This window comes from Salmo salar, chromosome ssa17, assembly GCF_905237065.1.
Source record: "Salmo salar chromosome ssa17, Ssal_v3.1, whole genome shotgun sequence".
NCBI lineage: Eukaryota > Metazoa > Chordata > Actinopteri > Salmoniformes > Salmonidae > Salmo > Salmo salar.
The window spans coordinates 44514451-44529450 of record NC_059458.1 but is presented as its reverse complement, the minus strand read 5'-3'; the positions used below and the strand labels follow the sequence as shown (position 1 = coordinate 44529450).

Genomic DNA, 15000 nt, shown 5'->3' with positions numbered 1-15000 from the left:
GACGTCTAGTGGGGGAGGAGGAGGAGGAGGGGGAGGAGGAGGAGGAGGAGGAGGAGGAGGAGGAGGGAGAGAAGGACATGTTACAACCAGCAGTGTATAAACCTTCTTCAGGTCTCTCTAACTAATGCAGCAGAAACCAGTCCTGGAACAACATGTCCCATCTACATAGATCTACAGTCAATACTACCTGTGGAGTCAGGACTCGTAACAGACAATACTACCTGTGGAGTCAGGACTCATAACAGTCAATACTACCTGTGGAGTCAGGACTCATAACAGACAATACTACCTGTGGAGTCAGGACTCATAACAGTCAATACTACCTGTGGAGTCTGGACTCATAACAGACAATACTACCTGTGGAGTCAGGACTCATAACAGACAATACTACCTGTGGAGTCTGGACTCATAACAGACAATACTACCTGTGGAGTCTGGACTCATAACAGACAATACTACCTGTGGAGTCAGGACTCATAACAGACAATACTACCTGTGGAGTCGGGGACTCATAACAGACAATACTACCTGTGGAGTCGGGACTCATAACAGACAATACTACCTGTGGAGTCAGGACTCATAACAGTCAATACTACCTGTGGAGTCTGGACTCATAACAGTCAATACTACCTGTGGAGTCAGGACTCATAACAGATAATACTACCTGTGGTGTCGGGACTCATAACAGACAATACTACCTGTGGAGTCTGGACTAATAACAGACAATACTACCTGTGGAGTCAGGACTCATAACAGACAATACTACCTGTGGAGTCAGGACTCTTAACAGACAATACTACCTGTGGAGTCAGGACTCATATCAGTATATACTACCTGTGGAGTCTGGACTCATAACAGACAATACTACCTGTGGAGTCTGGACTAATAACAGACAATACTACCTGTGGAGTCAGGACTCATAACAGACAATACTACCTGTGGAGTCAGGACTCTTAACAGACAATACTACCTGTGGAGTCAGGACTCATATCAGTATATACTACCTGTGGAGTCTGGACTCATAACAGACATTACTACCTGTGGAGTCAGGACTCATATCAGACAATACTACCTGTGGAGTCAGGACTCATAACAGACAATACTACCTGTGGAGTCAGGACTCATAACAGACAATACTACCTGTGGAGTCAGGACTCATAACAGACAATACTACCTGTGGAGTCAGGACTCATAACAGACAATACTACCTGTGGAGTCAGGACTCATAACAGACAATACTACCTGTGGAGTCAGGACTCATAACAGACAATACTACCTGTGGAGTCAGGACTCATAACAGACAATACTACCTGTGGAGTCAGGACTCATAACAGACAATACTACCTGTGGAGTCAGGACTCATATCAGTCAATACTACCTGTGGAGTCTGGACTCATAACAGACAATACTACCTGTGGAGTCTGGACTTATAACAGACAATACTACCTGTGGAGTCAGGACTCATAACAGACAATACTACCTGTGGAGTCAGGACTCATATCAGTCAATACTACCTGTGGAGTCTGGACTCATAACAGACAATACTACCTGTGGAGTCTGGACTAATAACAGACAATACTACCTGTGGAGTCTGGACTCATAACAGACAATACTACCTGTGGAGTCTGGACTAATAACAGACAATACTACCTGTGGAGTCAGGACTCATAACAGACAATACTACCTGTGGAGTCAGGACTCATAACAGACAATACTACCTGTGGAGTCAGGACTCATAACAGACAATACTACCTGTGGAGTCAGGACTCATAACAGACAATACTACCTGTGGAGTCAGGACTCATATTAGTCAATACTACCTGTGGAGTCTGGACTCATAACAGACAATACTACCTGTGGAGTCAGGACTCATAACAGACAATACTACCTGTGGAGTCAGGACTCATAACAGACAATACTACCTGTGGAGTCAGGACTCATAACAGACAATACTACCTGTGGAGTCTGGACTCATAACAGACAATACTACCTGTGGAGTCTGGACTAATAACAGACAATACTACCTGTGGAGTCAGGACTCATAACAGACAATACTACCTGTGGAGTCAGGACTCATAACAGACATTACTACCTGTGGAGTCAGGACTCATATCAGACAATACTACCTGTGGAGTCAGGACTCATAACAGACAATACTACCTGTGGAGTCAGGACTCATAACAGACAATACTACCTGTGGAGTCAGGACTCATAACAGACAATACTACCTGTGGAGTCAGGACTCATAACAGACAATACTACCTGTGGAGTCAGGACTCATAACAGACAATACTACCTGTGGAGTCTGGACTTATAACAGACAATACTACCTGTGGAGTCAGGACTCATAACAGACAATACTACCTGTGGAGTCAGGACTCATAACAGACAATACTACCTGTGGAGTTAGGACTCATATCAGTCAATACTACCTGTGGAGTCTGGACTCATAACAGACAATACTACCTGTGGAGTCTGGACTAATAACAGACAATACTACCTGTGGAGTCAGGACTCATAACAGACAATACTACCTGTGGAGTCAGGACTCATATCAGTCAATACTACCTGTGGAGTCTGGACTCATAACAGACAATACTACCTGTGGAGTCTGGACTAATATCAGTCAATACTACCTGTGGAGTCTGGACTCATAACAGACAATACTACCTGTGGAGTCAGGACTCATAACAGACAATACTACCTGTGGAGTCAGGACTCATAACAGACAATACTACCTGTGGAGTCAGGACTCATATCAGTCAATACTACCTGTGGAGTCTGGACTCATAACAGACAATACTACCTGTGGAGTCTGGACTAATAACAGACAATACTACCTGTGGAGTCAGGACTCATAACAGACAATACTACCTGTGGAGTCAGGACTCATAACAGACAATACTACCTGTGGAGTCAGGACTCATAACAGACAATACTACCTGTGGAGTCAGGACTCATAACAGACAATACTACCTGTGGAGTCAGGACTCATATTAGTCAATACTACCTGTGGAGTCTGGACTCATAACAGACAATACTACCTGTGGAGTCTGGACTAATAACAGACAATACTACCTGTGGAGTCAGGACTCATAACAGACAATACTACCTGTGGAGTCGGGACTCATAACAGACAATACTACCTGTGGAGTCTGGACTCATAACAGACAATACTACCTGTGGGGTCAGGACTCATAACAGACAATACTACCTGTGGAGTCAGGACTCATAACAGACAATACTACCTGTGGAGTCAGGACTCATAACAGACAATACTACCTGTGGAGTCAGGACTCATATCAGTCAATACTACCTATGGAGTCTGGACTCATAACAGACAATACTACCTGTGGAGTCTGGACTAATAACAGACAATACTACCTGTGGAGTCAGGACTCATAACAGACAATACTACCTGTGGAGTCAGGACTCATAACAGACAATACTACCTGTGGAGTCAGGACTCATATCAGTCAATACTACCTGTGGAGTCTGGACTCATAACAGACAATACTACCTGTGGAGTCTGGACTAATAACAGACAATACTACCTGTGGAGTCAGGACTCATAACAGACAATACTACCTGTGGAGTCAGGACTCATAACAGACAATACTACCTGTGGAGTCAGGACTCATAACAGACAATACTACCTGTGGAGTCAGGAGTCATAACAGACAATACTACCTGTGGAGTCAGGACTCATATCAGACAATACTACCTGTGGAGTCAGGACTCATAACAGACAATACTACCTGTGGAGTCAGGACTCATAACAGACAATACTACCTGTGGAGTCAAGACTCATAACAGACAATACTACCTGTGGAGTCAGGACTCATAACAGACAATACTACCTGTGGAGTCAGGACTCATAACAGACAATACTACCTGTGGAGTCTGGACTTATAACAGACAATACTACCTGTGGAGTCAGGACTCATAACAGACAATACTACCTGTGGAGTCAGGACTCATAACAGACAATACTACCTGTGGAGTCAGGACTCATAACAGACAATACTACCTGTGGAGTCAGGACTCATATCAGTCAATACTACCTGTGGAGTCTGGACTCATAACAGACAATACTACCTGTGGAGTCTGGACTAATAACAGACAATACTACCTGTGGAGTCAGGACTCATAACAGACAATACTACCTGTGGAGTCAGGACTCATAACAGACAATACTACCTGTGGAGTCAGGACTCATAACAGACAATACTACCTGTGGAGTCAGGACTCATATCAGTCAATACTACCTGTGGAGTCTGGACTCATAACAGACAATACTACCTGTGGAGTCAGGGACTCATAACAGACAATACTACCTGTGGAGTCGGGACTCATAACAGACAATACTACCTGTGGAGTCTGGACTCATAACAGACAATACTACCTGTGGAGTCAGGACTCATAACAGACAATACTACCTGTGGAGTCAGGACTCATAACAGACAATACTACCTGTGGAGTCTGGACTCATAACAGACAATACTACCTGTGGAGTCTGGACTAATAACAGACAATACTACCTGTGGAGTCAGGACTCATAACAGACAATACTACCTGTGGAGTCAGGACTCATAACAGACAATACTACCTGTGGAGTCAGGACTCATAACAGACAATACTACCTGTGGAGTCAGGACTCATAACAGACAATACTACCTGTGGAGTCGGGACTCATAACAGACAATACTACCTGTGGAGTCTGGACTCATAACAGACAATACTACCTGTGGAGTCAGGACTCATAACAGACAATACTACCTGTGGAGTCTGGACTCATAACAGACAATACTACCTGTGGAGTCAGGACTCATAACAGACAATACTACCTGTGGAGTCAGGACTCATAACAGACAATACTACCTGTGGAGTCTGGACTCATAACAGACAATACTACCTGTGGAGTCAGGACTCATAACAGACAATACTACCTGTGGAGTCAGGACTCATAACAGACAATACTACCTGTGGAGTCAGGACTCATAACAGACAATACTACCTGTGGAGTCGGGACTTATAACAGACAATACTACCTGTGGAGTCAGGACTCATATCAGTCAATACTACCTGTGGAGTCAGGACTCATAACAGACAATACTACCTGTGTAGTCAGGACTCATAACAGACAATACTACCTGTGGAGTCAGGACTCATAACAGACAATACTACCTGTGGAGTCAGGACTCATATCAGTCAATACTACCTGTGGAGTCTGGACTCATAACAGACAATACTACCTGTGGAGTCAGGACTCATAACAGACAATACTACCTGTGGAGTCAGGACTCATAACAGACAATACTACCTGTGGAGTCAGGACTCATATCAGTCAATACTACCTGTGGAGTCAGGACTCATAACAGACAATACTACCTGTGGAGTCAGGACTCATAACAGACAATACTACCTGTGGAGTCAGGACTCATAACAGACAATACTACCTGTGGAGTCAGGACTCATAACAGACAATACTACCTGTACTAACTGACAATTAATACCCTGGTTGTTGATTTGTGCTGGTGTTTGATGGTTTTGTAATTCTTACGTTCTTCATCTTGAATGACTCTTCCTCCAGTCTCTCCACAGCCAGGATGTTCTCTATAGGGATTCTGCAGAGAGCGCCCTCACCTGGAGAAAACAAGGTACTGCATCAGACAACCAGAACAGACAGCTGTGTGTGTGTGTGTGTGTGTGTGTGTGTGTGTGTGTGTGTGTGTGTGTGTGTGTGTGTGTGTGTGTGTGTGTGTGTGTGTGTGTGTGTGTGTGTGTGTGTGTGTGTGTGTGTCTGTGTGTGTGTGTGTGTGTGTGTCTGTGTGTGTGTGTGTGTGTGTGTGTGTGTGTGTGTGTGTGTGTGTGTGTGTGTATCGGGTGGTTTTCTCCATTGCAGCTTAGCTTTGATTCAGAAAGTTAATCATTAACACAATGACTCAAAACACCTGACTCTGTCTTTGGACGTGCTAGAGGCGTCACTACAGACCCAGGTTCGATCCCGGGCTGTATATCACAACCGGCCGTGATCGAGAGTCCCCATAGGGCGGCGCACAATTGGCCCAGTGTCATCCGGGTTAGGGGAGGGTTTGGACAAGTAGGCGGGGGCTTAACAAGTAGGCCCGTCATTATAAATAAGAATGATTGATTGATTGATTGAATGATTGATTAGTTAAATAAAGGTTTAATAAAATAGAGGATGTTATTCCTACTGTGACCATCCGAACCCCAAACCAAAAACCAGATGGCAGCGCAAAATTGTGAGGGACTGGAAACATGGACGAGTACACACAGACAATCAAACTGGCAAGAAATGGATTATAGGGTCAAAGTGGAGTCGCAATTGTCAGGGACTCCAGAAAGTGGATGGATTATAAAGGGAAAACGAGCCAGGTCGCAGGACATAGACGCCTCACTGCCAGACAAGCTGAACACCTTTATCACCCCCTCCGAGGAAAACAACTCAGAACCACCGACGTGGGCCCCCCGCTGTTCACGAGGACTGGGCTCCAGATCTCTGTAGCCGTTGTGGGCCCTCGCTGTCCACGAGGACCGACTCAAATCTAATTTTATTTTTAGGCTCCAGATCTCTGTAGCCGACGTGTACTGGAGAACAGTAGGCTGGCTACACCTGGAAAAGTACTGGAGAACAGTAGGCTGGCTACATCTGGAAAAGTACTGGAGAACAGTAGGCTGGCTACACCTGGAAAAGTACTGGAGAACAGTAGACTGGCTACACCTGGAAAAGTACTGGAGAACAGTAGACTGGCTACACCTGGAAAAGTACTGGAGAACAGTAGACTGGCTACACCTGGAAAAGTACTGGAGAACAGTAGGCTGGCTACACCTGGAAAAGTACTGGAGAACAGTAGGCTGGCTACACCTGGAAAAGTACTGGAGAACAGTAGACTGGCTACACCTGGAAAAGTACTGGAGAACAGTAGACTGGCTACACCTGGAAAAGTACTGGAGAACAGTAGACTGGCTACACCTGGAAAAGTACTGGAGAACAGTAGGCTGGCTACACCTGGAAAAGTACTGGAGAACAGTAGGCTGGCTACATCTGGAAAAGTACTGGAGAACAGTAGGCTGGCTACATCTGGAAAAGTACTGGAGAACAGTAGACTGGCTACATCTGGAAAAGTACTGGAGAACAGTAGGCTGGCTACATCTGGAAAAGTACTGGAGAACAGTAGGCTGGCTACATCTGGAAAAGTACTGGAGAACAGTAGGCTGGCTACACCTGGAAAAGTACTGGAGAACAGTAGGCTGGCTACACCTGGAAAAGTACTGGAGAACAGTAGGCTGGCTACACCTGGAAAAGTAGGCTGGCTACACCTGGAAAAGTACTGGAGAACAGTAGACTGGCTACATCTGGAAAAGTAGGCTGGCTACATCTGGAAAAGTAGGCTGGCTACATCTGGAAAAGTACTGGAGAACAGTAGGCTGGCTACACCTGGAAAAGTACTGGAGAACAGTAGGCTGGCTATACCTGGAAAAGTAGGCTGGCTACATCTGGAAAAGTACTAGAGAACAGTAGGCTGGCTACACCTGGAAAAGTACTGGAGAACAGTAGGCTGGCTACACCTGGAAAAGTACTGGAGAACAGTAGGCTGGCTACATCTGGAAAAGTATTGGAGAACAGTAGGCTGGCTACATCTGGAAAAGTACTGGAGAACAGTAGGCTGGCTACACCTGGAAAAGTACTGGAGAACAGTAGGCTGGCTACACCTGGAAAAGTACTGGAGAACAGTAGGCTGGCTACACCTGGAAAAGTACTGGAGAACAGTAGGCTGGCTACACCTGGAAAAGTACTGGAGAACAGTAGGCTGGCTACACCTGGAAAAGTACTGGAGAACAGTAGGCTGGCTACACCTGGAAAAGTACTGGAGAACAGTAGGCTGGCTACACCTGGAAAAGTACTGGAGAACAGTAGGCTGGCTACACCTGGAAAAGTACTGGAGAACAGTAGGCTGGCTACACCTGGAAAAGTAGGCTGGCTACACCTGGAAAAATACTGGAGAACAGTAGGCTGGCTACATCTGGAAAAGAAGGCTGGCTACACCTGGAAAAATACTGGAGAACAGTAGGCTGGCTACACCTGGAAAAGTACTGGAGAACAGTAGGCTGGCAACACCTGGAAAAGTACTCGAGAACAGTAGGCTGGCTACACCGGGAAAAGTACTGGAGAACAGTAGGCTGGCTACATCTGGAAAAGTAGGCTGGCTACATCTGGAAAAGTACTGGAGAACAGTAGGCTGGATACACCTGGAAAAGTACTGGAGAACAGTAGGCTGGCTACACCTGGAAAAGTACTGTAGAACAGTAGGCTGGCTACACCTGGAAAAGTACTGGAGAACAGTAGGCTGGATACACCTGGAAAAGTACTGGAGAACAGTAGACTGGCTACACCTGGAAAAGTACTGTAGAACAGTAGGCTGGATTAATAAGGTGACGAGGCATCACATTATGTCAGCTTTCTGCCCTTTGGATCAGTTATCTGTACAGCTGCTGTCACAACGTCGACCAAAGGTGGCGCCCCTCCTCTTTCAGCCGGCGCTCGGTGGTCGTCGTCGCCGGCCTACTAGCTGCCACCAATCTCCCTTTCATGTTCGTTTGGTTATGTCTGTTTTATGTGTGCACCTGTTTTCAGTTAGTTCATTAGTAGGGGGGGGGTATTTAGTCTGTCTGTTTAGGTTTAGGGATTGTGGGGGACTATTTTTTGTCTACGTTAGTTAGGTTGGGGATCAGGTTTTCCTCCGCCATTGGTTTGATGCTTAAGAGTTTTTCTGGGCTGCGCCCCTACTCTGTTTACGGGCTATTTGTCACGTCCTGACCAGCAGAGGGAGTAGTTGTGTTGGTTTTGGTCAGGACGTGGCAGAGTTTTGTGTTATGTGTAGATTGGTTGCTGGACTCTCAATTGGAGGCAGGTGTTTCTAGTTGCCTCTGATTGGGAGTCCTATAAACAGGTGTGTGTTTTTCTTTGGGGGTTGTGGGTAATTGTTTCTGTTCAGTGTGTTTAGCTGTCGGCTGTTTCTTGTTTTGTAATTCTGTCTGAATTAAATTATGAACACTAACTCCGCTGCACCTTGGTCTTCTCTCCAGTACGACAGCCCTTACACTATTCCATGTTGGATATATTTCGCCCTGCCTTGCATTTTGGCATCTGTTGGTCGAAAACTATTAAACGTGGTTTTTCACGGACTTTTGTCTCCTGCGCCTGACTTCACCCCTCCTGCTGCCACAATGTTGATTCGCTTGTGTTTTTTTTCCTCCTCCAGTCTGCTCCAATGAGCAGAGCAGGCCTGTTGCCCTAGCGACTCCAGACTCCACACAGACACAGCGTGGTGTACCCAGTACTGTTCTTCCTTCAGACAAGCAGGAGTCAAAACTTTGTTCATTTGCATAATGTCTCTCGTTCGCATTCGCTTGTAAAATGTCCAAACTCACCAAAAAATGACATTTGGTATCTGTCACGTCCTGACCAGGTAAAGAGGTCATTTTGCCATAGTGTAATGATCAGGGCGTGGAAAGGGGGTTTGTTTTGTGTGGGTTTTCCATTTCTATGTGGGAGTGTTCTAGTTTTCTATTTCTATGTGTTGTTTTTCCATGTTTCGGCCGAGTATGGTTTCCAATCAGAGGCAGGTGTCTTTCGTTGTCTCTGATTGGAAACCATACTTAGGCAGCCTGTTTTCCTTTCGGGATTTTGTGGGTAGTTGCGTTTTCCGTTTAGTCTAAGTGTACCTGACGGGGTTTTGTGGGTAGTTGTGTTTCCGTTTAGTCTAAGTGTACCTGACGGGGTTTTGTGGGTAGTTGTGTTTCCGTTTAGTCTAAGTGTACCTGACGGGGTTTTGTGGGTAGTTGTGTTTCCGTTTAGTCTAAGTGTACCTGACGGGGTTTTGTGGGTAGTTGTGTTTCCGTTTAGTCTAAGTGTACCTATTTATGTATAACTTTATGAGCTGGATTGCCTGTCTTTGCAATTCGTTTACATTTACATTTTAGTTATTTAGCAGACGCTCTTATCCAGAGCGACTTACAGTCAATAACACATAGTGGATACCATCTAACTACACCTCTATAACACATAGAGGATACCATCTAACTACACCTCTATAACACATAGTGGATACCATCTAACTACACCTCTATAACACATAGTGGATACCATCTAACTACACCTCTATAACACATAGTGGATACCATCTAACTACACCTCTATAACACACAGTGGATACCATCTAACTACACCTCTATAACACATAGTGGATACCATCTAACTACACCTCTATAACACACAGTGGATACCATCTAACTACACCTCTATAACACACAGTGGATACCATCTAACTACACCTCTATAACACATAGTGGATACCATCTAACTACACCTCTATAACACACAGTGGATACCATCTAACTACACCTCTATAACACACAGTGGATACCATCTAACTACACCTCTATAACACACAGTGGATACCATCTAACTACACCTCTATAACACACAGTGGATACCATCTAACTACACCTCAATAACACATAGTGGATACCATCTAACTACACCTCTATAACACATAGTGGATACCATCTAACTACACCTCTATAACACACAGTGGATACCATCTAACTACACCTCTATAACACATAGTGGATACCATCTAACTACACCTCTATAACACACAGTGGATACCATCTAACTACACCTCTATTACACACAGTGGATACTATCTAACTACACCTCTATAACACATAGTGGATACCATCTAACTACACCTCTATAACACATAGTGGATACCATCTAACTACACCTCTATAACACATAGTGGATACCATCTAACTACACCTCTATAACACACAGTGGATACCATCTAACTACACCTCTATAACACATAGTGGATACCATCTAACTACACCTCTATAACACATAGTGGATACCATCTAACTACACCTCTATAACACACAGTGGATACCATCTAACTACACCTCTATAACACATAGTGGATACCATCTAACTACACCTCAATAACACATAGTGGATACCATCTAACTACACCTCTATAACACATAGTGGATACCATCTAACTACACCTCTATAACACATAGTGGATACCATCTAACTACACCTCTATAACACATAGTGGATACCATCTAACTACACCTCAATAACACATAGTGGATACCATCTAACTACACCTCTATAACACATAGTGGATACCATCTAACTACACCTCTATAACACATAGTGGATACCATCTAACTACACCTCTATAACACATAGTGGATACCATCTAACCACACATAGAACCAGGTCTGACAACCCGTAGAAGAACCCCCACAAACCTCCAGCCCTTACCTTTGGTTTTGTGGTAGGTAAACTCATGGTTAGTGAGACGAAACCACCTCTTCTTGAAGTTCTTCAACCCAAAACGGTTCCTCCCCTGGGCTCGCTTGATCATGAACCTGGAGAGAAGGACAGATAATCAGACAGAGAGGTCTTCAGAGAAACTGGGGCCCGGTCCAATACTACTGTAGAGATACCAGGTTATATAGGTTCTGTGGTGAGTCTGGGGCCCGGTCCAATACTACTGTAGAGATACCAGGTTATATAGGTTCTGTAGTGAGTCTGGGGCCCGGTCCAATACTACTGTAGAGATACCAGGTTATATAGGTTCTGTAGTGAGTCTGGGGCCCGGTCCAATACTACTGTAGAGATACCAGGTTATATAGGTTCTGTAGTGAGTCTGGGGCCCGATCCAATACTGTGCTCTCTCTTACCCCCCTAACCCCCTCAGTGTTACCCCCCCTGTGTTCTCTCTCTTACCCCCCTAACCCCCTCAGTGTTACCCCCCATGTATTCTCTCTCTTACCCCCCTAACCCCCTCAGTGTTACTCCCCATGTTCTCTCTCTTACCCCCCTAACCCCCTCAGTGTTACCCCCTGTGTTCTCTCTCTTACCCCTAACCCCCTCAGTGTTACCCCCCTGTGTTTTCTCTCTTACCCCTAACCCCTCAGTGTTACCCCCCATGTATTCTCTCTCTTACCCCCCTAACCCCCTCAGTGTTACCCCCATGTATTCTCTCTCTTACCCCCTAACCCCCTCAGTGTTACCCCCCATGTTCTCTCTCTTACCCCCTAACCCCCTCAGTGTTACCCCCTGTGTTCTCTCTCTTACCCCCTAACCCCCTCAGTGTTACCCCCCATGTGTTCTCTCTCTTACCCCCTAACCCCCTCAGTGTTATCCCCCATGTGTTCTCTCTCTTACCCCCTAACCCCCTCACTGTTACCCCCCATGTGTTCTCTCTCTTACCCCCCTAACCCCCTCCAGTGTTACCCCCCCATGTATTCTCTCTCTTACCCCCCTAACCCCTCAGTGTTACCCTGTGTTCTCTCTCTTACCCCCTAACCCCTCAGTGTTACCCCCTGTGTTCTCTCTCTTACCCCTAACCCCCTCAGTGTTACCCCCCATGTGTTCTCTCTCTTACCCCCTAACCCCTCAGTGTTACCCCCCCATGTGTTCTCTCTCTTACCCCCTAACCCCCTCAGTGTTACCCCCCCATGTGTTCTCTCTCTTACCCCCTAACCCCTCAGTGTTAACCCCCATGTGTTCTCTCTTACCCCTCTTTCAGCATGATGGGAGTCTCGATACTCTTCTGGTCCCATCTCCCTGACGACGAGATCAGATCCAGGAACTACAGACAGACAGGAAGGGAGCGTCTCAAAATTGCATTTTACATTTTAGTCATTTTAATAATAGAGTCTCTTATCCAGAGCGAATTACAATAGCAATTAGGGTTACGTGCTTTGCTCAATGGCACATGGGCAGTTTTTTCACCTAGTCATCTTCGGGGATTCGAACCAGTGACCTTTTTTGGCTACTGGCCCCAACGCTCTTAAATCGCTAGGCTACCTGTCAAATCGCACCCTATTCCCTATGTTTGTGCACTACTTCTGGTGTCTGAAATCACACCCTATTCCCTATGTAGTGCACTACTTCTGGTGTCTGAAATCACACCCTATTCCCTATGTTTGTGCACTACTTCTGGTGTCTGAAATCACACCCTATTCCCTATGTTTGTGCACTACTTCTGGTGTCTGAAATCGCACCCTATTCCCTATGTTTGTGCACTACTTCTGGTGTCTGAAATCACACCCTATTCCCTATGTAGTGTACTACTTCTGGTGTCTCAAATCACACCCTATTCACACTATTCCCTATGTAGTGCACTACTTCTGGTGTCTGAAATCACACCCTAATCCCTATGTTTGTGCACTACTTCTGGTGTCTGAAATCACACCCTATTCCCTATGTAGTGCACTACTTCTGGTGTCTCAAATCACACCCTATTCCCTATGTAGTGCACTACTTCTGGTGTCTCAAATCACACCCTATTCACACTATTCCCTATGTAGTGCACTACTTCTGGTGTCTGAAATCACACCCTAATCCCTATGTTTGTGCACTACTTCTGGTGTCTCAAATCACACCCTATTCACCCTATTCCCTATGTAGTGCACTACTTCTGGTGTCTGAAATCACACCCTATTCCCTATGTAGTGCACTACTTCTGGTTTCTCAAATCACACCCTATTCACCCTATTCCCTATGTAGTGCACTACTTCTGGTGTCTGAAATCACACCCTAATCCCTATGTTTGTGCACTACTTCTGGTGTCTGAAATCACACCCTATTCCCTATGTAGTGCACTACTTCTGGTGTCTCAAATCACACCCTATTCCCTATGTAGTGCACTACTTCTGATGTCTGAAATCACACCCTATTCCCTATGTAGTGCACTACTTCTGGTGTCTGAAATCACACCCTATTCCCTATGTAGTACACTACTTCTGGTGTCTGAAATCACACCCTATTCCCTATGTAGTGCACTACCTCTGGTGTCTCAAATCACACCCTATTCACCCTATTCCCTATGTAGTGCACTACCTCTGGTGTCTGAAATCACACCCTATTCCCTATGTAGTGCACTACTTCTGGTGTCTCAAATCACACCCTATTCACCCTATTCCCTATGTAGTGCACTACTTCTGGTGTCTGAAATCACACCCTATCCCCTATGTAGTGCACTACTTCTGACCAGAGCCTAGGCAACATCCCCTCCGCCACGCTGACTCTCAACACGGGGGCCCCCCAGGGGTGTGTGCTTAGCTCCCCCCCCTCCTCCGTAACCCCTGTTTACCCACGACTGTGTGGCTAATGTACGACTCCAACTCCATCATCGAATTTGCTTGACGACACGACGGTGGTTTGGACCTGATCACCGACAGCGATGAAACAGCCTATAGGGAGGAGGTCTGAGACCCTGACAGTGTGGTGCCAAGGACAACAACATCTCCCTCAACGTCAGGAAGCCGATGGTGGACTACAGGAAACGGTGGGAGGGTTCACACCCCCGTCGACGGAGCCGTAAGGGAAGAGGTTCAAGATCTTCAAGGTCCTCGGTGTCGACATCGCTGAGGACTTCACATGGGTCCTCTCGCACCAGAAAAGCAGCGAAGAAGACACGACAACTCTTCTTCTCCCTCAGGAGGCTGAAACGATTTGAGACGGCCACCGCAGATCCTTAGGAACTTTTACAGCTGCACCATCGAGAGCATCCTGATTGATTGGTATGGCAACTGCACCGCCCTCGACCGGAAGGCCCGACAGAGAGTGGTGCGGACGGCCCAGCGCTGGGGGATGAGCTGGGGGTGAGCTCCCAGCTTTCCAGGACGTACATGCCAGCCAGCGTCTGAAAAATTACCAAAGACTCCAGCCACCCGAGACAAGGACTGTTCTCCATGCTCCTGTCCTGCAGGCGGTACCGGTGCATCTGCAGGTGGTACCGGTGCATCAAGGTTCAGACAAACAGACTACTAAACAGCTTCTATCCCCTGGCCATAAGTCTGTTAAATTAACTTCGTCTCTCCGTCTCCAATAGACAATCCACATTAACTGATCACTGGGGGGCTGGTCAGTACCAGAACCTTAGAGCTCTC

The 15000-nt window shown here is 46.0% G+C and overlaps 1 protein-coding gene across 2 annotated transcripts in view; it reads right to left on the bottom strand.

The window, feature by feature from the left end:
• Positions 1-15000, bottom strand: part of rasa3 (RAS p21 protein activator 3) — a 112954-nt gene that overhangs the window by 9603 nt on the left and 88351 nt on the right. Inside the window, exons 17-20 of one of the 2 annotated variants that reach the window (XM_045699642.1) lie at positions 12622-12695; positions 11360-11466; positions 5564-5646; positions 1-5 (exon numbers count right to left, since the gene is read on the bottom strand). The exon at positions 1-5 is cut by the window's left edge and continues 16 nt beyond it. In XM_045699642.1, coding sequence (XP_045555598.1) covers positions 1-5; positions 5564-5646; positions 11360-11466; positions 12622-12695 — 269 coding nt within the window. The remainder of the gene's footprint in view (positions 6-5563; positions 5647-11359; positions 11467-12621; positions 12696-15000) is intronic. The other variant, XM_045699643.1, reaches the window with a different exon arrangement.